A 24,962-nucleotide genomic window follows, 5' to 3' on the forward strand; every position below is an offset into this window, starting at 1 on the left:
AACCAACAGCCAAGGGCACAGCGTATCCATGTAAACCAAGGCCCCTCCCTTGGGCACATGCAAGAAGGACGTAACAGAGGTCAGGAAAAGTGGAGGTCTGCTAGTACTGCAGGTTCCTGGATGTGGCATCCCCGCCAGAACTTCCCCCACCTTCTGAGAGAGAAACCCACTGCCCACCACGGTGCCTGCATTTCTGCTTCCTACCACTTGCAACAGGGCACAATAAACGTCTGTTTACAAAAAAAAAAAAAAAAGGACTTAATGCTTGTGTGCTGTCCCTTTCCGTTGAAATGCCCAATTGGCAGACAGAATTTAAACTTTAGAAAGAGCAATAGAGGCATTGTACGTTTACATTAAAAGCACCCAGCCTATTATTCGTCCCAAGTATCGTAACACAATTCTAGGTAGGTGCATAGGAGCGGAGAGGAGATGCACAAGAAAAGATGTAAAATTGTTAACTGTCTAGGGGAGCCACTTTCCTGTTCGTGGGATTTCCTGCTGCTGGCCATTCCGAGGCAGAAGCCCTAGTCTTTCCTCCATAGCTGATAGACTGACTGCTACACAGTGTTTCTTCCTTCATCATCATTTTGAAAGCAGATTTTAAAAACAAACAAACAACTATCTCCACTGGGAAGTTTTGAGGAGCTTAGGAAAATTTGTTCAGGCTGGCATTTTAATCAAGGAGGTATTTGTTGGAAATATGGTCAAAAGTGTATTTAGGCAAGTCATACAAATAGTAACTTTTTTTCCCTTTGAGCTTTTTGCCCAAGGCTTTAGAAATGAGTTATGAATGTAAATAAATAAAAATCAATAGGAGCTCTGTTTTTATTATTTCACTGGGAATTTCTGTACAGTTTGAGAGCACTTGCTGCAAATTCAGCAGATGATTAAGTTTAACCTTGATCCTGAGCCAGCAAGATTGGCTTACGTTCTATCATCAAGGGATGTAAATTTACTCGGACACATTTTAATTGGCATTTATGCAACATGTACACACAGATGCTGAATTCATTGAGAAATCCTGAGTGCCATCTGTTTAACTAGCTTTGCCCTCTGTTGTACATGATAAAACCAGACAGTATCCCTGTAGTCTGTCCATGTATTTTTTGAGGGCTTACTTTATTAGTGTGATTTTTTAAAAAAAGAAATTATTGCTTTACTCTAAAGCATTTTCCAAAAGGACTCTTTATTTTCTCATCTATGTGGACTTTTAAGCCTTCATTTGTGTAAGTCTTTTTATGATTCAATAAGGTCCTCTGTGCTCAGGCTGAGGTGTATATTAGGACATGTTACAAAGTTCTTTCAAGTTTGTGAATAAATGCCCAAAGTAGCATGACACTCTGCTGTAAGCTTCAACCTGACTCGAAAGCTTTCGACTGAAGCTCTGTGGGTCAACAAACCCAGCTCCCTGAAATAAGTACCCAGAGGCACCCCACTCCAGTAAGCCTTATCCGGAAGGCCCTCAATTCCAAGTCCATAGGTGCGCAGGTCCAGCTTCCCCAATTCAGTGCTCAAAGACATCCCCCTCTGGTAAGCTAACCCTCTGCACAAACACCTTCAGCTTCAGTCGCTCCTTGATGTACAAAGCACATCACTTAGTTCTAAATGAAAGAATAAGACCATTCCATGTGACACTTGGGCTAGGCAACAACAATAGTGGATCTTGTTTTACATATACATAACTTGTACTTTTCATCTGAAAATTCATTAGGAAATATTCTTCTTTCACACACACACACACACAACAAACAAAGAAACAGAAAAACCTCCACAGGTCTAACCCAGACATTGTCAGGATCCCCGGCTTGTACAAATGAAATGGTTAAGCACAGGCTACCAATGAAATAGTTGATGATTGAGTCCATCTCAAGTCACATGGGAAGAAAGCCCTTGGTAAATTTCTCCCAAAATCATAGTGTGTTAGACAGGATTCTCTAGGGAAACGAAACCAGGACACTTTAGATAGATGATAGATAGATAGATAGATAGATAGATAGATAGATAGATAGATAGATAGATAGATGTCCACAGAGCAGTATGAATGGCTCAGTTCAACTCAGGAGCGCTGCTGGGTGCAAGTCAAGGAAGCAGACAGCTGAGTCTTCTGTAGAGCAATACAGGCAGTCTGTCCACAAGCAGCAAACAGCAGGGCAGGCTACTAACAGTCATTCAGATGACTGGGTCCTACAGTTCTCAGCTCAAGTGATATATGCACCAGCAGTGTGATGAAGCAGGTCTTGAAGGAACCTGAAACTATAACAAAACTGTCCACGGGTATTGTAGCTCACAAGTTGAGGCAGAGAAGCTGCACACTGGTCCGATCATCAGAGAGCAAGAGACAGAAAAGCAGGCTCGCAGAGCCATTTATCTCTTTGCCCTTCAATGAAATTGCAACCTTATTAACCCCGCATGTGCGTATTGGCCAGGTTGGTACAATAATCCTACCTATTACCATAGCCATTAAGAATCTTATTAAAAACCATACCTGAAAATACTTTGAGTCACTACCAATCAAAATTGACTCCATGACAACTGGTTTGGGTTTTTTGCTTTGTTTCTTTGTTTAGAATCGATATATAGTGGGGGGGGGGATATATAAAATGTACATTGATTGATGAGGTGTTTAGGTTTGAATTTAAATCACAACTATACCTTTAAATCTTTTATTAAAAAAATATATATAAGGGTGTAAGCTCTTCAGTTCGTTTTTGTACCTTTTTCTCTTAAATGAAAGTAAGTATGCAGTGTTCAGAGAACTGTCACTTTTTATAGCTGTCACAGTGATAGAGTGAACCCGTTATTTTATCAGTGAGTGCCTTCTATCTCTGTGACAGGCAGAGATTACGATGACATTGTCTTCAACCTCAATTGATGAGCTCCAGGCTGAAGCTCTGTAACTGGAAAGGTTTGCAAAATGGAAAGTAAACGAATGGATATACTATCAAGTTTAATTGATTGTTACAGTGGTGGGTTTAGTTAATATTCCCGTTAATTCTGAACACAGGGATGTTACTTAGTCTAGTACTATAATTATCTTCTAAATGTTCGGTTTCTGGGGTTGATAGAGGGAAGGAATTGTGAAATAACCAGGACTCCCTAGACTTAACCTTGTGCTCCTTGGGACTCTTAAATCTTCAGAGATTCTCTCAGTTTGATCCCTAAGAAAAAGCCCTGCTTGCTTTTCTTTGAGTGTGTTCTTGTTGCCTCTGAGTAGATGATTGGGTTATCTACCCACGGGCAACAATAACCCGGTCAGGTGACGGCACCTTGCACGTACTGAGACTCTGTGAACTCAGTTTTCTGATGTGTAGCATGAAGACCTGAACTGAATGAAATTAAATAAGCAATTGAAACATTGTATGGTACAAAATACTAAATATAAAATAAGATCCCAGAGATGGATAATGTTGCTTTATGATAATTTATTGTTCTCATGTATCCAAAGTACAGAAAGGAATTCTGCTCAGGGAATTAAATGAAAAAGTTTACAGTTTAAAGAAAACCAAAAACCCCCCCTAAAAACAACCCTTTTGCTTTTAAGATGAAGCCCAATGATCTATTGAAAATCTGCATCCCAAGCACAGCTCAAAGTCGTGGTGCTCTTTCCAAGTAAATTTAAATCCTTGATGATTTAAGCAGCTCGTACACCGCCACCCTATAGCCCTTGTATTCCACAGGCTCTCTGCAAGCTTTAAGACTCCTCCTTCTGGAAGCCCGCGAGTCTTTAAGAAATAGCAAAGGGCGAATACTGGGGCGGCAGACTTGAAATGCAGAAGTTGTAGCAGGTGGTAGTGGGTCTGTCTGGGCAATTTCTGTGGAGGAAAGAAGTCTGGTAGGTGATTTCAAGATTGGCAAATCCAAGGAAGATAGCTGGTCTTTTGAAGGCCACCACTTAGTAGGAATCTAATGTTTATTTACTGAAATAAAAGGAAAGATGCATGGAAAATAAAGCAGGAGATCAGATGTACTGGTGTTAACGGATTTAAGTTACAAAAGTCAAAAAATGAATAAAACAAATTTGGTATTCATTTATTAGCCTCATTGTGTGCATTATGTGTGTGTGTGTGTGTGTGCAAGTGCTTAGTTTTGGTTCTTTGCTACCCACCTTGAATATATATATATTTTTCTTAGAATATTTTATCAATCCTGCCATATTGACAACTCTTGTTTAAAATGTATGAGTTTCTTTTAGGGATTCAATAGATCAATTAATTAAAGTAGTAGGAACTGTGAATTCTTTATAGTGCTTCATAGTCAAATGACTTTCTTGCATCACTGATCATGTGGTGTAGTGCGTATTTCTTCTTCTTCCCCATTTCTGATCACTTCAGAGCTTGAGGCAATCATTTGAGTAAAGTTTGCTCCTTCTCTTTTACTTCATATTTTCCTCGATTGTTTTAAATATTGAGAAATAGTGATACTTTAAAAAGTATAAATGATTAAGTAGCATATGTTTATTATTAATGCTATTAACGTTACTCTTTTTTAAGTTTCTTTTTTTGACGTTACTCTTAAAATGACATATTTTCAATCATTTTGATTGCAAAATTACAGGTTTTCCTGATTAAATGTAGGCTCTTTCCCCCACCGCAGTGTTTGGAACCCAAAGGAAAAATTGTCACGCATCACTCTTAATTGGGTTTATAATTCTCACTTTCAGGACACAAAAGAAAAAAAGATTATTTAAGAATGATATAAATACATTTACTTTAATGTCGTAGCTGGATCATTTATTTAGAAATAGTACGTTGACTATGATCATTTCTACATGTTGCTGTCAGTCAGTTTGGACCCATAATGCCCCTATCCTATGCACAAGAGAACGAAAAACGTCCTGGTCCTGAATCAGCCCCACAATTTTTCTGACCTTTGAACCCTTTGTCAACCACCATGTCAATCCATCTTGTCGAGGACCTTCCTCTTTTTTTCTTCTTCCTCTTTTTCTCTGCGCCTCCATTTACCAAGCATGAGGTCCTTCTCCAGGGACTGGTCTCTCCTGAGAACATGACCAAAGTCTGTGAGATGAAGTCTCATCAGCCTTGCCACTAAGGAACCTTCTGGGTGTACTTCCTCTAAGACGGAGCTTTTTGTTCTTTCTGTAGTCCATGGTGCTTGGATAGTCTTTGCCAGGACTAGTTCAAATGCCTCAATTTCCTCCAGTATTCTTTATTCAGTGTCTAACTTTCACAAGCATGTGAAGCGAATGAGAATACGACGGCTCCAGTCAGGTGCACTTAGTCTTCAAAGTGGCATTGTTCAGCACTTCAGAGAGGTTTACCCAAATGCAGTGCGCCCTTTGACCTCGTGGGTGCAGCTTCCATGAGTGTTAATTGTGGATCTAAGCATGGTGAAATCCTTGACAATGTCAGTCTTTACTCTGATGATCAGGATGGCACTTATTGGCTCAGTTGGGAATTTGGGTTTTCTTCACACAATCCATACTGAAGGCTACAGTCCTTGATTTCCTCATCCGGGGCTTCCAGTCCTCCTCACTGGCAGCCAGCTGGCAGCTAGTAAAGACTGACGTTGTCAAGGATTTCACCGTGCTTAGATCCACAATTAACGCTCATGGAAGCTGCACCCACGAGGTCAAAGGGTGCACTGCATTTGGGTAAACCTCTCTGAAGTGCTGAACAATTTGTACATTTGTACATCCCAGGTTGTCAATAAGCCTCCCTCCAGTCCGGTTCCCACACTCTTCCAACACTTGCCAGTCTGCTGGGCGAGGTTGGTGAGTATGTTGCAGTGAAGTGGAAGGCTTCCACTGGTGTTTCAAATTCCTGCTCCCGGAATGAACCAGTTTCAGCAGAGCTTCCAGACTAAGAGCAGGCAAAGAAGGAACTGACTATCTACTTCAGAGCAAGTAGCCACTGAAAACCCTTCAGAAAGCATCAACTGCTGAAAACTGCTATCAACATACGTTTCTGTACTACAACAATGAATTCAAACTCTTTAAACAAAAAAGCAAATAAATAAATATTATAAAAATTAGAAGTAACAATATAGTTTTAATTTTGAGATTTATTACTTTTTAGTCTTGATGAATGGGACAGTGTCTTGGCATGATATTTTTAAGTTAAAAATGATCATTGTATGACATCATTTATGTTGATTAGCATAGAAATTCATCTCCACTAAATCAGAGGGCATTTTCAATTAAAAATAATACATTTAACATGCTCCCTTAATTCATTTACAGATAGCTGCACAGGCATATTTAAACATAACTAAAAATGTCTTAATTTCTTTAGCAGGAATATAAACTTGCATATGGATAACTCTCTGTGTTAAAAATAAATTCCATTTATATAACTTTTTTATGAAACCAGTCTCTTGGAGATTAAGTTCACACTATTAAGAAAGGAAACATCAGGTTAAGTTATCAACAACTTAAAAAAAAATCCAAACTTTTATAACATTAGAAAAAACATTTATTTTGTCCATAGAAAGTTATAATAATAATCAAATTTTAATAGAATTTTTAAAACTTTTACTTAATTAAAATATTCTTTTAAACTAAATATAAATAATTAAAAATGACAAGAATATCCCCTGTCTATTAAAAACCACTTATTTTGTATTTATTAACAATAGTAGTTAAGGTATTCATCATTGGAAATTTAAAACTAAGTTTATTATTAGTTGTTTAGATTTTATTTCAACTCTGAAGCATTGATGTTCAGAAAAATTTGTGTAATGTATATGTCAAACAATCCTAGAAAATATTTAAAAACCCATTTATCTACATATTGAATATGCAGATAAAACTTGTATGTTGTGCAGGGTTTTTGCTGACTAGCTGTAGGGGACGTGGTGCAGTGAAAACAGTCTTCAGCACGTGGAAAATAAAATGATACCCAACCACCCAACAGAGCAGATGCTGCAGCTACTCCTGGTGAAAAAAACACAGCCTTATACATGTGTTTCATTTACAAGAGATGTGCGTTTCCAACTGGGGTCTGTTAAAGAAGAAAAGGAAGCCGGGGTTTGCCAGTACTGCCAGGAACTCAGAGGTTTCTTTGTGTGTGCTTTTGAGTTCCCTGAAGTTGCTAATGGTTTTATAGTTCTTTAAGTCAGTTGTAGGGGTATTTTCCAAAGTCTGTGTGCAAACATGGTCCCAAGGTTCCTTTGTTCCCTATTAGAAGCCGTGGTCTTAGAATCCCTAGAGAGAGCATTTGGTTTCCATCATAAATTAGATGAGATTTCACGTACTCAAATCTAATGGAACTATTGATTATATAAAATTGAACTTTGATCCATGGGCCCTTAGGTACAAACTGAATTTAATAAGTCACCTTTGGTTTGGATTATTTTTCTTTACATTTTCCAATGAAGAATATAACAATATTGTAACATCAGCTCACATTTTCAAAGTATAACCAAAATTTTGTTCATGGAAGTTAACTCATGTTTACCGACGAGTTGTTAGATTTGCCGGGCCTGGAGGGAGGGGCTTTATCTATGAGTCAGATGAATTGCCAATGTCTTTAAAGATTTCAAGTACTTTACTGAGAGTAGGAGCATTCTTTGGGGTATGATATTCACGCCTGTACATTTCAAAGGTTGTATTGGTATGGGGATTTCCAGTTTCCAAATTCTTGTTGTCAACATCATCCCTGAAGCTCGTGGACCTCCAAGGGTTCTGGCTATGGGGCGTCCTCTTCTCGCCTCTTGTATGTTCACCTTCTCTTGCGTTTTGGAGCCCTGGTAGTTACATGTTAGGCTGCTAGCCACACGGTGAGCAGTAGGAAGCCACCAACTCTTCCACAGGAGAGTGACGGCATTTCCCACTCTCATAGAGATGGACAGTCTCCGTCACCCACAGGGACAGTCCACCCTGTCTGGTGGGGTCCCTCGGAGTCGGGATCAACTCCGTGGCAGGGAGTTTGGGTTGCACCTTTACATATGAAGCAGATACTTGTGGTATAATTCCACGTGTGCCCAGCCTCGCGTCGTGGTAAACACGCACATTTTCATGGTTCTGTTTTTCCATGCAGAGAGGTGTGATAGAGTGACAACAAAGCAAAGATATAAAACGTAAAACAACTTTCAAGCAAAAAACCATATGACATAATGTTACTATGGATACTGGAAAGGAAATACAAATCTACAATGAAAAAAATTAGTGTAAAAATTATAACTTAAGAAAAGCTTGTTTCTCTGTAGATAAATAACCAAACCTATTACCATTGAGTTCTTTACCAATCTGGGTGTCCCCGTGTGTCGCAGAGTAGAAATGTGCTTCAGAGGATTTTCAAGGCTGTAACCTTTTGAAAGCGGCTCACCTGGCCTTTCTGACCACCTCTGGGGTGATTCAAACCACCAACTTTTTGATTACCAGTCAAGTACTTAATTGTTTGTTCAACCCAAAGACACCATGATGGGATAGTTTTTAAAACACATGCCGTCCACTGCCATCAAGTCAATTCCAGCTCATAGTGACCAGGTATCGGGTTTCTGCAGCTATAAATCTTTATGGGATCAGATAGCCTTGACTACCTCCCGTGGAGTGCCCTGTGGGTTGGAACCACCAGCCTTGCAGTTAGCAGTCCAGTGTTTACCCAACGGCACTACCTGGTCTCCTCCATGGATACGAGGCACCAAATTCTAGTCATCTCTATAGTTCATCAGGTAGAATTAAAGGGACATGGAATCCTTTATAAAGTCACTGCTTTTGGTATATAAGAATGCTATCTTTTGAAGTCCTTACATTTTTAACTATGTCTTAAAATAGGCGAATACATTTTTTTTCAAATTTGTTAGTGGAGACTTAATATTTAAAATATCTTAGTATCTAAAAGATATATATAGTTATATCTATAAGAGCTTATGGTTTCCAGAAAGAACTCTGCAGGAATCTTTAACTGCTATGAACTACTAAGACTACCGGCACCTCGGGCCAGGATTTCTTGTTATTGCCTCATGTGTTGGTCATAGCTCTCTATTTTATGGAATGGATCCCGGGTAGTTTAAAGGATTAAAGGTTGGAGGTAGGCGTGCACCCAGTAGAAGAAAGAAAGAAAGAAGAAAGGCTCAGAGGTGTAAGGATTTCCAAAAGATCAGCCATTCGAAACACTGGGGAGCCCAGTTCGACTTTTCGGTGAAGTGTCTCTGTTTAACAGACTGGGAAACAACTTACAAAGGATGTGGAATATCCTCTTTTACTGTTGGTTAAAGAACCCGAGTGGCCCCATGGTTAAAGTCCCCTCCTACTAACTGAGCGGTCAGCAGTTTGAACCCGGCAGCCACACTGTAGAAGAGAGATGTTGCAATCCACTGCCAGGAAGGGTTCCCCTTGCCCTGGAGTTGTCATTGACTTGGGCCGATGTTTTCTTGTTTTTATTGTTGATTACAGGCATTTTGCATATAGTGCCCTCGTCTGAGACTTCCAGTTAGGCGAAGAGCTGTTCTAGACTTGGTTTTTAGACCATGAAATTGCTCTTCTAAATATTTTTATTTCTATTTTCTGATAAAAACTCGTCCATACACGGGGTGTCTTGCAACACCTGAGAACAGATCGATGCACTCTAAAAAACACACAAACATTTAAGTAGGATTCACAATTCAAGATTTTTATCTTGACAGAAGATTTTTTAATTTTATTGGATTGTTTTATCATGTTCACTCTTCTCTTTCAGTCGTGTTGACTGCTTCAGGAGGATTAACACAGTGTATATTACAAAAACATCGAGTATTATTGGTTTTAAAAAATAGCATCGCTCATAAGAGTCATAAAGGATTTTCATTTCACCTATTTAATCCCTAGTTTCTTTAGTCAGGGCTTGTTGGAGCACAGGAAAGGGAGGGAGGTCTTCCATAGTCTGCCAAGCGCTGCAGGCTGAGTGAACTCTCCTGAGGGCCATGTAGTTTGTTAGGGAAAGGCAGCTTACACAGCTACCAAAGTGCATGTTTGTTATGTTCCTTGGAGATTGAAAGCCCTGTTAGGTCGTTGGCATTATTATTCTGAAGCCCCAGACAGTCTGTGATAGGGGAAGACACAAGGAATGAACAGATCTGAAAGTTATTCTGCTTGGAATTTTAATAGTGATTTAGCATAGTTTGTTACCACTTAGAGACCCTGTTCTCTAATTGACATGTGTATATGTGTGCTGTGTACACTTAGTGCTCTTTAGTTGGCCTAGGAATTATAATTGGCAACCTTAATTGTGCTTCACAAAGATATATTGGTGAGAAAAGGGATGTGTGTGTGTGTGTGTGTGTGTGTTTTCTAACTCCCTAGATATTTTCCCTGGTTTTTCCCAATTACTAGAAAGGTTTGAATGATATTTTAAACTGTGAGAGTTTTCCTCCCTTGAGATTGTTACCATCCCACTGCTGGTAAAAGTTTAAAATTCATTTTTGCTCTTTCTTCCTTAGCTGCCAGCCTAGTCAGCTTGAGAGCAAAAAGAAGGCCTTGTGTTTGGTTGGTTTTTTACAGCCCCGTCTTTGTCTCCCAGCAAATATTTTAATTACCCAATGTTTTCATTAGAATACGTTCTAGCCTTTTCCAGAATACTTAAAAAAATCACGTTTCAGTGAAAATAAAATATGGGGACAATAGAACTGAGATCGCCTTAGTCCGTCTCCTGACTTTGTCTCGTGAGAAGGAGGAGGGAATGCAGTGTTGGTTGAAGGTATTGCTCTTAGATACAATAAAGATTTCATTTTATAAGCCATAGTAACATGTGCCTATTTTAAGGTATCGTGTTACATACTGAAATTCCTCTACTTTTTGGTTGAAAATGACCGTGTGTCCCCAGGTGGGTACATTTTGTGTTGAAATGGTACCACATGGAGTTGTCTTGTGAACCACAAAGTTTGCCAGGATATGCCTGGGTGTCTCCTGAAAAGGTATTCGTGAGTTTTGTGGTAAAATTGGCAGCCCTGGTGCCCACTAGAGCCCCAGGCCTACCTTCTTGACTAGATGCTTGGTCAGTACAAATGTTCGTGACACCTGCCTCCCAGCCAACGGCCAGCAGTTTAACCCCATCCAGCTATGGCAGAAAGGCCTGCTGACCCGCTTTCAACAACACCACAATCCTGAAAACTGAGCGACCTCAGCTCCCCTCACACTTGGGATTGCCGTGCATCCGTCAATGGAATGACAACGAGTGGGATTTCTTTCTTTTTCATTTTATGCCACAGGAGCTCGGGAAATGTGTTTGTTTTCAGCTGTGTTCTATAAAGAGGCATGACCAGTCTCTTTTATACAGAATTCTTTTACGTGTAGGGAAGAAATTTATATGAAGACAAAAATTTCTATCAAGGAAGCAGTCCGGCCCAGTCCAACTCAAGTCTATAGGCCAGAAGTTAGCTGGAAACCCCGCCATCTTCATGTGGCTGCTAGGCAGTGAAGCAGGAAGGCAGCACGGGAAGCTGGGAGATGATAGGTCAGTGTGGGACCATGGCAGGGAACCAGCAGCTTCCAGGCTACCCCCAGGAGTCGGACACATTATCCAAGCAAGCAGGAAGGAGCAGGGCAAGAGGGGGGGGCAAGCACCTCTTATTACAGGCAGCACCTCAAAGGAACATTAACAGGCTGTTTCCCGATTGAGAGGGTGAAGCCCATTCATATCTACCCACAGGTACGACTGGCTGACCCCAAACCTAGCCATTGGAGTAGCTCACCCCGTATGTGCCAAATAAAAAGCTGCGAAAGGAGGGTGATATGAAAACCCAAGCCCTAATTACTTGCCTCCAACTGATTTTTTCAATCCGTGACTCCATGCTTATTGGAATAAAAATATGCATCGTGAAATTGTCGGTGGCTGTGATTTTTCAGAAGCAGATACCGGATCTTTCTTAGGAGGTGAGTCTGAGTGGATTCAGACTTCCAGCTGCTCCGTGAATAGCTTAATGTTTAACTGGTTTTGTCACCCAGGGACTCTGGATGAGCAGTTGTGAGTATTGCAGGAAGTACGTAGTGCACAGCCCACTGGACAGTGTTGACAGTCCCTACAAATGCACCAGATATGAGCCATTGATCTCAGTGTCTGATTATTATTCCTTACTAGTGGCTTTCAAATCCAAGCCCCAAACCTAGAAGAACTGGATGTTTCTGCGGGGCAGTCCCCAGATGGGGAAGTGAAACCGCAGCTCCATCTTTTCTATCTGTTTGTGAATTAAACATGTCGCAAGCTTGAGTGGAACAACACATCCTATAATGAGAGACAACGAGAACCGGGATGAACATAATGCCTGCCATTTTTTATGAAATGAATAAATGAGTAACTCAGAAGTAAAGTCCTAAAGCTTTAGAGGGTGTGCTAGTTAGGTTTTATGTCAACTTGGGTGCTGCAGGATTCTCCCATGAGATGTCCCGACATGGTCAGGTCAACTCCATGATGGGATCTTCTCTGAACCAACCAAGCAGTTGTGGAGAGAATCGGCCTCGTCCATCAAGGTTACAGCCTGTTTGCAATCGAGGGAAGTGTCACCCAGGTGGTGGCACACTCAGTGTTAGGTGAGACTGTGGGAGCTGGAGAACTTGGACTGATGGATGTAGATGCTGCATCCGGGTCAGCGATCTCCTGTTCGGTTGCCTACCAGTCCCAGGAGCCAGCAGCAGGCTGCCGACCCTGGATTCAGTTGTCTGATCATGATTTTATTCAGCTCAGCACTCAGAGTCTGTGGTCTTCCTGGGCTTGATCTTCCTGCTCATCAGCCCCTGCAGCTTACCAGCATCCAGTGAAGCCTTCAGTTTACATCAGACACAAGTGCATAAGCCAATCTGGACTTTCCCACTCTCCAACTCCGCGAGCTGCTTCTTGAGAGGAACTTCTTTATGTGCACATCTGCAAGCCTCACTGAATCTACCTGACATGGGTGCAGCATCACCTCAGGGTTTTTACGCATGCTGTGACAAGGGTGAAGTTTCTGATTACTCCAATTTTATAATAGAATCTATTGGGTAATAGATTCTTCTATATTCTGGCCATTACTCAGATTCAGTCACATTTTCCTTAAAAATAGAATAGTTGTACTTAGAAATGCAAAAAATTATCACTGAACAGAAATGATCCAAAAAGATGACAAAAAGACTTTTAGTTTTGGAGAGGTAAGTTTTGTTGAGCAGTGTTTGTCTTCTCAACTCTTTTTTTTAAATCAAAATCATTTACTGGGGACTCATACAACTCTTATCACAATCCATTCATACATCATTGTGTCAAGCGCATTTGTATTTTGTTGCCATCATTGTTCTCAAAACATTTGCTTTCCACTTGAGGCCTCATCTTGCCCCCTTCTATCCCCGTTCCCCCTCAACTCTTACCTTTTTAAGTATAGTTTTGTGCGTTTTCAAGAACTTTCCCAAATCTATCTTTGATAGTTGGATATTTGTAGTTACGTCAGAATTATACCCAATGAATAAAGTCAACTACATAGCAAATTAAATAGCAACTTATGTGTAATATATGGAGTCCCGTCAAATGTTGTGTTGTCGTATTCTCTAAATCAAATGATTTCGATTCTTTACAGCAACTTAATGCTACGTATTAATTTTACCACAATATATTAATGACCAGTGGTTATGTATGTACATAATTTAACAGACACATGAAATTATGCATATAAGTATATACACACATTTATGTACAATAGTTGATATACACACACACATATAAACATTACCCACATACACAAACAGAACAAACTATGGATCACCGTGAGAAGAATGGGAATTCTGGAACATTTCATTGTGCTCCTGCAGAACTTGAACCTGGATCAAGAGGCAGTTTTGTGAACCAAACAAGAGTGTCACAATGGTAAAGAATCCTGGAGGGCAGAGACAAACGTGCCAGCCGTCCACATTGTAGCACTAGTCCTTGGGCAGCTCATTGTCCTCCTCCCCTCTGGTGAAGCCGAAATGACGCCTAAATCTTAGTCTCAGTGTGTTTTACTAAAATGAAAGCATATTAAAAACAAACAAATGAAAAAGTTCAGTGACTTCCCTTTGGACTAAAATAAAAGCCAACCCATTTATTTAGCTACACTGTGCAGCAAACCTGGCTTCTACCTTCTGTACCAACGCCATGGTGTATGGCTCTCTGCCAGTCCTGCTTCACACGGTGCACGTCCTTTCTAGTGCGGGTCCTGTCCTGAGGTTTTCCTCCACCATTGCTATCTCAGCTCCCTGCACCGGACTGCCCTAGGATGGCTTTCACTTGCAAGCTCTGCCTTCATTGCTACTGCTTTGGAAGTTTTTCACCTGCAATCTAAATGTTGTCCCTTACTACTCTCTCAATAGCAGCCTATTCTTTTACTCCATGGCATGTAGCACAATTGTGTCTGCGTATGTTTGTTTGAATTTTACCTGCCTTCCCCGGTGTGCCTTAGATACGGCAAGACTCACCAAGTTTAGCGACTGTTTCATATCCAACACCCGGCACATATAAGATGTATAGCAAACGTTTACTAAATGCCTCCTATGACTCAGCTGGCGGCGAAGTCATCAAGGTGAATATTCTGTTCTTACACAACTGTGTGTGGACATACTCTTTGGATCAAGGACTCTCAATGCAGGGCGTTAAGCAGAATGTTGGATTTTATTATAAAAAGAACACATGCCTGCCTTACCCCCATCAGGGTCCAATACCTCGGAAATCTTGATTCTGTCTGTGTTTTGTTAACCCTGCCAGACTCCCCCGAGTGTGACTTTTGCTGTGGGCTCAGAACCCCTCATCAATGGCATTCATTGTCCTCTTTAACATTTGTACTGGCAGCTGAGAAATTTGGCAATTCCTTACACAGTGACTAATAGTAATACTTCTTTGCAGATGTAATGTGCCATATTAATGGCAAGTCCTGTACAAACATTAAATAATTAGTCTTTATAATAACCCTATCAAGTTAGAATGCAAAAATCTCTGTTCTGTATGAAAATAATGGAGTCAGTGTAAATATACTTATTAACATCAGAACGGATGGAATAGTGGAAGAATGCCGTGATTCTGAATCTTCGTTTCTGTTTTCCGGCTTACAAATAATCACAGTTGCAAATAATACTATGTATGATGATGTTTAGGAGCCTTGGTGACGCAGTGGTGACACATTAGGTTGCTAACTGCAAGGTCAGGAGTTCAGAACCACCAGCTGGAGCTCCTCAGGAGAATGAAGGGGCCTCTCTCTTCCTGTAACATGACAGCCGCAGAAACCCACAGGGCCATTCTGTCCTACAGTGTTGCTGTACGTCGAAGTGACTCCATGGCTGTGAGTTTGGTTTGGGGTTTGACGGTGTTTTACAAATGCTGCATTTTTTCATTTTATATTAATTTAATTTAAAAGACTATGCAATGGAAACATCTAGTATACTGTTAACATCTTTAAATAAAACATAGGATTCTAGGAACTTGACTTGCTTTGGGAGCAATTTTTTTTAAGATCCCATACATCCCTAAGTCTGCTTAAATGTTGTGCTATATTGATAGACACTTCAAAATACATAGCAGACTGTGACCTCAACATAGGATGCCAATCTTGTTTCCCTTTGATCTTGATGACTTGGTGCCAGGGTAAGAAACATTAGTGAGCACGCTGTACCATTGTGGCACACATGAATCCAGAAGTGAAATAAGTAAATCATGAAATAGTAGACTGCAAGTGGCCACGAAAGTCTTTCCATTGGCTTTACTGTTGTATCCAGGTTTCTGCAAAATGGGACTGTGGCTTAAGCTTGGACACATTTGAAATCGTTCTTACCCTTAAAAGACCAAGGACAGCCTTCCCCAGTTGCTGCCGCCAGCATACAGGTGCAGGTAGGGAAGCCTGTCCTCTGTCATGGTCATGGCTCTGGAGCAGCTGTTCTCAACCTGTGGGTCACGACCCCTTGGGGGGGTCGAACGACCCTTTCACAGGGGTCACCTAAGACCATCGGAAAACACATATTTCCGATGGTCTTAGGAACCAAGACACTGCTCCTCTGTCTCCAGGTGGGTCCGCCACATGCAGATATGCTGATCTGGTGAGAAGGAAGCTATCTCAACATGAGGAACTGTATTAAAGGACCGCGGTGTTGGGGAGGTTGAGAACCACTGCTGTAGAGTTTGCTGCTATCCTTGGCAACCTGTAGCATAGCAGAGTGAAACATAACCGTCTTCAAAACGGTTGAAATGTTGAGGTCACCATGTCAGTTGATCTCGTTTTCCTCGGCCTGGACATTGGACATGTGATGTCCAACGCCAGTGATTGCTGTTTTCTGATGTCTTGTCCCAAATGAATCAAAGTCTTGCCATTCTCACGGCAAGCCTTTAAGGGAACGTGCTGACTGTGTTTTAGCTCAGGCTGATTTATGCTGTTAGAAACCCATAGTGTGGTCAATAGTCATTGTACGCATTAAATCCCAACACCTCAGATAGTTTTCTGTCTTAAAAAAATTATTATTATCCAGCTTTTGTATGCATGTGGCTTGGGTAAGAATCCGAAAAGTGACTTCTCTACTTTTTAAAACTTTTTAAAAAGCCTGCTACGGTAGATTTTCCAAATGCAATGTCATTTGATTTTTTTTAATACTGCTTGTAGGGACTTGACAATTCTAGGTAGAATGAAGTTGTTGAGACCTTTTATGAAGGGACAAGCCTCTCCATCAAAAGTTGTTTAAAGAAACAAGCAAGAGCCCTGAACCTAATTTCGTTCCAGCAATAGTTTTCTCATTATGTTTATAATTCCCATGGTGCCTTATTTTAAGTAGTTAAACTTGAGATCCATCTCTAGTATGTAACTTATTGAGGATGCTGTCTGGAGGGAGGAGGATGTAGTGCTTCCCTAGGACAGAGCTAAAGATCATGGCAGTTTTAAGACGTCTGGTCGTTAAAGAAATAGATATTTTTATTAGCAAAGTTTCTCCCAAGATCTTAGCAAACATACTTGGAGGATTAGTAACAAAATAATTATATGCTCTAAACAATACAAAGAGGAAAGTGACTTTATTCTTAACGAGAATTCCACATTTGTCATTTAGGAAACAGCCTCCATTTAAAAAGCCCTCTCTTTATACAGAAGTGACGTTTTCTTATATCATTAAATAAAAAGCAAATTCCCGCATTTAGAAGGTGATGGTGTAAGGTGCATCATAATGCAAAGGATATTCCTTTATGCCTTAACACATTATTTTCCCTTATAAATTGGTTTTATACATAAAGCCTTTTATCACAATTGACATTTTTAGGTTATGAAATATTTCTGAAGTTTTGATAACTCTTTGTTCTTCTGGGAAACTAATAATTGGATGTATAATAGGAGGACTGTAAGTCGTTATAGAAACCTTTATGGCATTGTTTCTAATTACTACTCTCCAAACGTTCATATCTTGCTATAAATAGTGCCCTTACAGCATGAATATTAGTATTGCTTTCAAACATCAACATCAACTTTAAAAAAAAAATAGGCTTAGAGCATAGGTACCAAGCATATAATTTATGTTCCATATATATAACCAGTTGCCATCAGATCAATACAAACATAATATATCGCAAACCAATGTATGTCAGAATGCATGTTAGAGACAAGGACGACAAGACTTCATCCCATGTACTTGGGAGACCAGAAGGACGTCAGGCTTGGTAAAGCAGAGGGCAACAACAAAGAGGAAGACTCTTGATGGGATGAATTGGCACAGTGGACTTGGAACATAAGTGCAGTCGTGAAGATGGCGTTGGCCCGAGCAGTATTTCACTCTGTTGTGCACATGCGCAGGGTGGTTATGCATCTGAACTGTGTGAGGTGCACATGGGTGGTGTCAAAGCCGAGCATCCTCAGAATGTTTCCAGTGGCTGATGCTTCGGGATTAGATGTCCAGGCCTTCCTCTTCTGTCCCAGATTGGGTCAACCTGCCCTCTTTTCAGTGTGTAGCTGAGCATTGGCACCAGGGGGGACTCCAGGCTTCGTCTGTGGGGCAAAGCTTAATACCATTGTTTGAAGGGAGAGAAGTACAGTTAGTTTGATAATAAAAAAAACAGTATTGTGGTACAATAAGCTGGTATGTACTTTGGGTTTGAAAGAGAAATAGACACGTGCAAATCAATATTATCGTCCCTATTCAAAATTTAAAGTTTTGCAACTGGTTAATCATTTTGAAAATAAGGAAACGACACTGTACTAGAAGCAGGCTGTTGCTGAGCATCGTTAACTTAGTTGTCTGTAGATACGCACGTCCTCATCGATGTTTTCCTCTAGTACACTACTTTGTTAATTGACGCTTTGATGATGTTTTTTTTCCCAGTCTACAGCAAGGTTTCATTGATAATGTCTCTTTCTAATGAGAAATTATAATCCCAGCACTCTGCATTTACAATGCTTCCCAAGATGCTCCCATCTGATTAAAATGCCCATATTTAACTTGAAAGTTGGATTGTGCAGCCCCTCAGTTACCTTGTTGTGAAGAAAAGGCATCGTTGATAGGAGGCAGCACAGCCTAGGCCATTTGAATGTGATTCTGTGAACCTCCATACACCACTGAAAGTTTGACTTAGTCTGCCCAAGTCTAAGCAGACAAATGACATTCAAAGGACAGCCACTTGACTGAAGAGAAAATTCTCACTTAGGTTCTAATAGAAAAAAGTCTGAAATACTAATCATGCCACCATAACTGTGTATTGAGAATTATGAACAGGGTGTTAAGCCAGGGCAGAGGGCTGAGCAATTTCATACAGGAGTCCTTTATATGTTGGAGAAAAAGCATCTATGTTCCAACTCTGCTACTTAGTCCTTGGGCTCATTGCTCTGGGGGCCTCAGTATCCTCATTTGTAAAACATGACTAGAATGTATGAAGGGGCCTAGAAAAATTCATGGGGAAATTCCATTATCTTTCAGTCCCCCTTTTCCAGAAACGTTTGGAAGCCTCCTCATATGATGTAGGATTGTGTGAGGATTAAATGAGTTTTAGTACTTGGTATGGTTCTTTGCACGGTAAATAGTTAATAAATGTCAGGCCAATTTTATTGTATGTTGTTATTACTGTTAACATTATTCTTGTATGTGACCCCACCAATAGAAGCCTAGATTTATTTCTGAAAGCAAATGTTTGGCCCCAACACCTTCTCAGACCACCGTCCAGCAGCACCGAGCTGCTGCGTTTCATGAAGCGAAGGCATTGCCCTTCCCATGTGTTCACCACATGCCCGCGAGCAGATGGCTCTTCAGAGTCTCTGAGCCCCACCAGCCGTGGACGGTGCCGCTTGTCTGCACTGATGTGATCCACAGTCACCACGAGGCAAGCCTTCTGCCATGAGAGTGGATTTGTGGGAAATACAATGGGTTATATTGCATTGTATCGAAAATTGGTGACCTGGCTTAAAAAAAAAAAGTTAAGATACTTCATCTGTCTGCAGTCTCTCTTTGGACACAGCCTGGTGGCCGAGCTCCCTGGGAGGCACTTGTTTCTGTTTGTGGACTGGACTCGGACTCGGTGTTGTAAAAGTCCACTCCCTGTTCCAGAAAGTTCCTTTTCTCACTTCCAAAATTTCCTGTAGTGTTTCCTAAGTATGAAACCTTTTAAACTATCTGGAGTCGTTTCTGTTTAGCAGTTGTTTTCTGCTTGGCCCCCTCTCTTATCAGCCTTCTCCAGATAGCTGTCTGCTCGTTACTGAGTTTTACAGTCTTTCTCTAAAAATGTTTACCTTATTTCTATGTAAATAACCCGCATGGTGTGTGAGAACTGTGTTACTTCGTGTAATTCATTCATTCATCCTTTCTTTCTTTTTAAAAATCATTTTATTGGGGGTTCGTACAACTCTTATCACAATCCATCCATCCATTGTGTCAAGCACTTTTGTACATTTGTTTCCCTCATCATGATCAAAACATTGCTTTCTCGTGTCATTATTTCTTTGCATTCTGTGGGGATGCATCACTTGTGAAATTTTATTTTATTTTGTTGCTGTTTCGAATGGAGCAGACCGCACCCTAAGTTAAGCGTTTCCGCACGGATAGTTCAGTGGCGTTGATTCCACTCTCGAGGCTGGGCGGTCGTTCTCTTTCTCTGAATGGTTCTCCTCCATTCATATAAGCCCCCTGCCCAGGGGTTTCCTATTTAATCTTTAGATTTGCTCTTATCAGTGCCATCTCATAGATGCATTTCAACAGAGCACAATGCTCAAGGCAAGCATTCTTTTTAAATTAAGGTTTAATTATTTTGATAATCAGTCAAACATCTATGAGCTTTACAGAAAGATAAGTGATTGTATTTTGGTTTTGAGTTTAGAGATGAATTTTAATATTTTTTAGTTAAAACTGCAAAAATTCTATTTTAGCAGATTCAGTGAAAGACTGCATTTTTTTCTGGTTTAGAGGGGAAGAAGTAAAAGGCTTAGATTTTAATTATATGTACCACTTTGCAAATGTGAAACAGGACTGTGTAAACGTGTAAGAACTATGATGTTTTAACATGAACACAAGCTGTGGCTTAACAGCTTACTTAGTTTTGGAAATGGAAATATATCATTTTTGTGGTTCCTTTTCAAGTTAAGATTAAACTTGCATTTTAAAAGTTTATTTGCAGCATTTCACACTGTCCAAAACTAAACACCTTTCTAAACAACTTACCTACTTTGCTAATAGCGATGTTAGGGAGCAAATAAGAAATAATTAAGAAAATTCTACTTTGTGGAATATTTACAGATGCTGTTGGCTACCCCGCACGCTTCTAGTCATTATTTGAATTAAAATTTTTATTTTGTACTTGAAGGTACACACGAATTAAGAAAATTAGAGAATGTAACTATTTGTCATTTTATAATTTGCCACATAGCATTTTTTTTCCACAAAAGGAAATGCTTAAACAAATATGAGGGAGAAAAAAGACTTTTAGAGAAAAGAATAAGAAAAAGAAAACCGTAAGTTCCTAACTTTATGCAGGGTTGCTTGTAGCCATAGGCAGTGGTGGTTTTATGCTTTACAGCTGAAAAAATAATTACACGAGCTTTATCTAAGCAACAATCTTTAGTGGATTACATTCTGTGAGCTTTTCATTAAATTCTGTACAACCCCAAATAACATCGTAAATGAAAAAGAGAAAGGTTGATTTATCTGACTTACACTTGTGATATTTTTGAAAGACATTTTATTATCCATTGGTTTATTTAAGATATGATCTCAATTTAAAAATAAGATATAGGATTACAAAGGTAGCTTTAAGCTCAACAAGTAGAACAATTGTGCAAATTATTTAATTTCTAGACATATATTTAAAGTTTTAACTTTGGGTGTTTCAAAAGTCGAATGTTTTAGAGGTGTCATTTCAGTTTAGCAGAATAATCTGTCTAATACATATACCATTTGTTAAGGTTAATTCATTTGCTTTTTGATACACCTTGCATTTCATGCTTGTAAATAGCAGAAGCCGTCATCCCCTGTCCTTTCTGATGTGGCACTCGGCGTTTCCCTCAGCAAGGTTTACCTGGGTGCCAACCTGCTATGATAGTCACCCACGTGTAGCAGGGTCGTTAGAGTTACAACGGTATGGTGGAATGATGTTTTATTTTCTTTCATGTGTTCTTGGAGCTTTCTCCCCTCAAGACACTTAATCAGGTCTCCCCTATGATGTACTGTCTTCCACAAAGTGACGGAGCCATCTCAGTAGGCACACTAAGTGACAGGGATTTGTGTGAGTGGAGACTAGGGCATACTAAGAGGTATATGCATTCTTATTTGCTGTGGACGAAAGAAAGCAAAGAATTGTGAGGGAGAAAAACCTGTTTGTTTTCTCTCTCACTAAGCAAAGCTGAGGCTATCTGTGTCACTCTAGAAAGTTACAATCTTGGAACCCAACAAGGTCAGTCCTACGCTGTCTCTGGGGTCACCATGAGTCGGAATCCACGCAATGGCAGTGAGTTTGCTTTTGTTTGAACTAAGTTTAGTTGGGATCCAGTGGCTTGTGCCAAATTATATTTTCACTTTCTACTGCGTACATATGTTTTTCATATATTTTAATGTCACTGGAGCAGACAAACCCATTTTAAATTAATATCGAATTTTCAAACCAAGAGATTATGAAGGATTAATACTGCTTATCACTTCACGTCTATGTATTTAACATATCGATGAACGTTTTAAGCAACACCTTGAATTAGATTGCTGCAATTGTTCACATTTTATTACATACTGGATCAGGCAATGAGGGCAGGGAAAGATAAGACATGTTTGTCTTTGTATTGAACTACATATCTCCATCTCTTTTGTAAGTAGGAAAATGTGATTGAGAGAAATTAAGTAACATGTTCAAACTATTAATAGCATTGTTGATTTAATTATAAACTTAACTGATACCAAGAACCCATTTTATATATATGTAAAAAATAAAGGAACTAAAATATATGATTTGTTTTCCAAATGTATCCAGTTACAAAGTGGTGAATTACTGCTTGTTTCACATTAAGGAGGCCTGGTGGCATAGTGGTTACACACTGTGCAAGGTTAGCAGTTCAAAGCCACCAAGGGCTCCGCAGGAGAACCAAGGGGCTTTCTATGCCCATAAAGAGTTACAGTCTCAGAAATGGGAACCCACAGGGCCGCTCCCCCCTGCCCTAGAGTGTCCCTGTGATTCCGTGGCAGTGAATTGGGGTTTTATTTGATTGGTGGTTTGGCTTTCCAGTATGTCCGTGTTATTGTAAAGAACCCTGGTTTCTCTGTGGGGTCAGGGTCGGGCTGCTGACCCCAAGGTCAGTGCTCCTTCCCGAGGGAGAAGGATGAGACAATATGCTTGCCCGATGACTCACGGCGTTGAGAACCCTCCGTCGTGGTCGCTGTGGTGAGGACCAGATGCATGGTAGTATGGTTGGTGTCACTGGCGTACACAGGTGAGAGTAGAGTGGATTATTTTCTCATCTAAAAAGTAAGGCCAATAATATAAAGGAGCCTAATGGTATCTTTCATCCTACACAGATTTAAGGATTAAATAGTGAGGATATAGAAATATAAGGAAATAAAATAATTCGTCCAATGTGAAGAAGGTGTGTTGTTGGCAGCAGAGCTCTCACCGGTGTCTCAGGGATGGTAGGAAAACCCAGACAACGATTTTGATTAGATTTGCTTTTGTAAAGCTTTAAAGATATATTTCAATTTAAATTATCGCAATCATATCTAATTGTACATACTCATGGGGCACGTTAAGGATAACTTCCTCATCAGCACAAGTTTGAACACATCTGTTTTGTTTGTAATCGTTTTGCTTTATAGAATCCATCTATGTCTACAAAGCTTAATTCCGATGTGTTCCTTTAGTCACAGCAAGATTCCGTCCCATGTCTTAGACACATGGATGAGGAAAGGTCAACTACAGCAGGTAGCAAATACAATTGTAGTTCAAGAGAAGGCAACTGCTTACCAGGAGGGCACTGGGGACCACAATGTGCTTCCCCACAGCTTAACGAACAATTTCAGGTTATCTCTGTTGCACACGCTTAAAGCCAATGTTCCTTATTAACATTTGCTGTCTGTAAGTCGATGTCCATGCTCCCAGATGCGTTGTGATGGCTGTGCTAGAGGTTTCTTCTATCAGTGCCTCTTTGGCGGACGTGGGAGAGAACAGGACTTTGCATACCACCACTGAGTCTAAGGGCCTGGTTTTCTTCCCACAGTTCTGCGGGACGACTTCAGACAGAACCCTTCCGATGTCATGGTGGCTGTAGGGGAGCCAGCCGTGATGGAGTGCCAGCCCCCGAGAGGCCATCCGGAGCCCACCATCTCCTGGAAGAAAGATGGCTCCCCACTGGGTGACAAAGACGAAAGAATCACTGTGAGTATTTCAAGTGACGATCCGGAGCATTTATCTAGCCAACGATACTTCGTCACCAGATGACAAGGGACAAGTGAAGTCGCTTCAGCTAAGCAAAGGGTGGCATTATCTCCCATTTGAACTTTTGAAAACCATACATCATTTCACCCTGGGTTGAGATGGAGATTAGTGAGGAAATCAAATGCTTTTCCATCTGGGGAAAGGAAAAGAGAACTCTGATTTCTTGTTTGAATGTCTCAGAGTTCGCACTGTATGTATGACTTAGTTCTCATCCTACGTCGAGGTTTACAGCATCTCCCGATGTTACGGTGAGAATGGGTTTTAAAAAGCCAATGCCGCCGAGCTTTCCAGGGGCCCTTCTGGGTCAAGGTAGGACTTTTGTAAATGTCTGTTTCTTCTTTTGAAATTGCTTTTCCACAGAGTTCTGTATGGTCTATGGGGGAAAAAGTCATTCTGGGTAATATACACGGAAATATTTGGTACAAAATGAAGTAGATTATTGTCTTTCAAATTACTTCTGTGTGAGGTGATTAGAGACTTGCACTATTTACAGTAAATTCAATACTGATGTAGTGTAAGGAGATCAGTGGGTCTCTGTAACTTCTTTGTGTTTTGTTTTGTTGTGAGGTATTTACTGAAGCACCTTATATAACTGAGCCCTCACGGAGTCTGAAATTGCACATATCCCATTACAGTGGCCTTTGTTCCTGAACTCATTGGCTGAGATTTACAGCCCCCTTGGAGATGGCTGTGTGAGGAATTGGTCACCGGTAAAATTACAGAGGAACAAAGTTATAACAGAAACCACAGAATCCTAATAAACCCTGTTTCTGCACAACAACTTAGCAGATTAACATGGGATTTAATATAGAGAAAAATCGAATACATTGTGGTTCGCAAGAATGTAGGTACCTTGAAATTTTTTCAGGCTTTTTTTCTTTCTTCTTTAAAGATGTGAGCTTAAAGCTCTCAGGTTCTTCTTTTTTTTATAGATCTGTGCCTTGGAGTAACGATGAACCAGCTCTCCTTTTAAAAGATACTGAAAAGTCACATGACAAAGTGAACGACATGTGTAATCCCTGTTTTAGGATACGGAGTCAGCAAAACAGGGAAATAGGAGACTTGGTAACAAGTACTTCTCTTGGTGATAACAGATACTTAAAAGATTTATGTGCAATTAAACAAGAATATATTCTTTTAAACCATACATTCTAGATCATTTCATAACATCATATA

At 40.2% G+C, this 24,962-nt stretch overlaps 1 protein-coding gene across 1 annotated transcript in view; it reads left to right on the forward strand.

The window, feature by feature from the left end:
* Positions 1 to 24,962, forward strand: part of ROBO1 (roundabout guidance receptor 1) — a 434,587-nt gene that overhangs the window by 247,108 nt on the left and 162,517 nt on the right. The window contains exon 3 of the mRNA XM_075542455.1: positions 23,569 to 23,726. Coding sequence (XP_075398570.1) covers positions 23,569 to 23,726 — 158 coding nt within the window. The remainder of the gene's footprint in view (positions 1 to 23,568; positions 23,727 to 24,962) is intronic.

Source organism: Tenrec ecaudatus, chromosome 2, assembly GCF_050624435.1.
Source record: "Tenrec ecaudatus isolate mTenEca1 chromosome 2, mTenEca1.hap1, whole genome shotgun sequence".
NCBI lineage: Eukaryota > Metazoa > Chordata > Mammalia > Afrosoricida > Tenrecidae > Tenrec > Tenrec ecaudatus.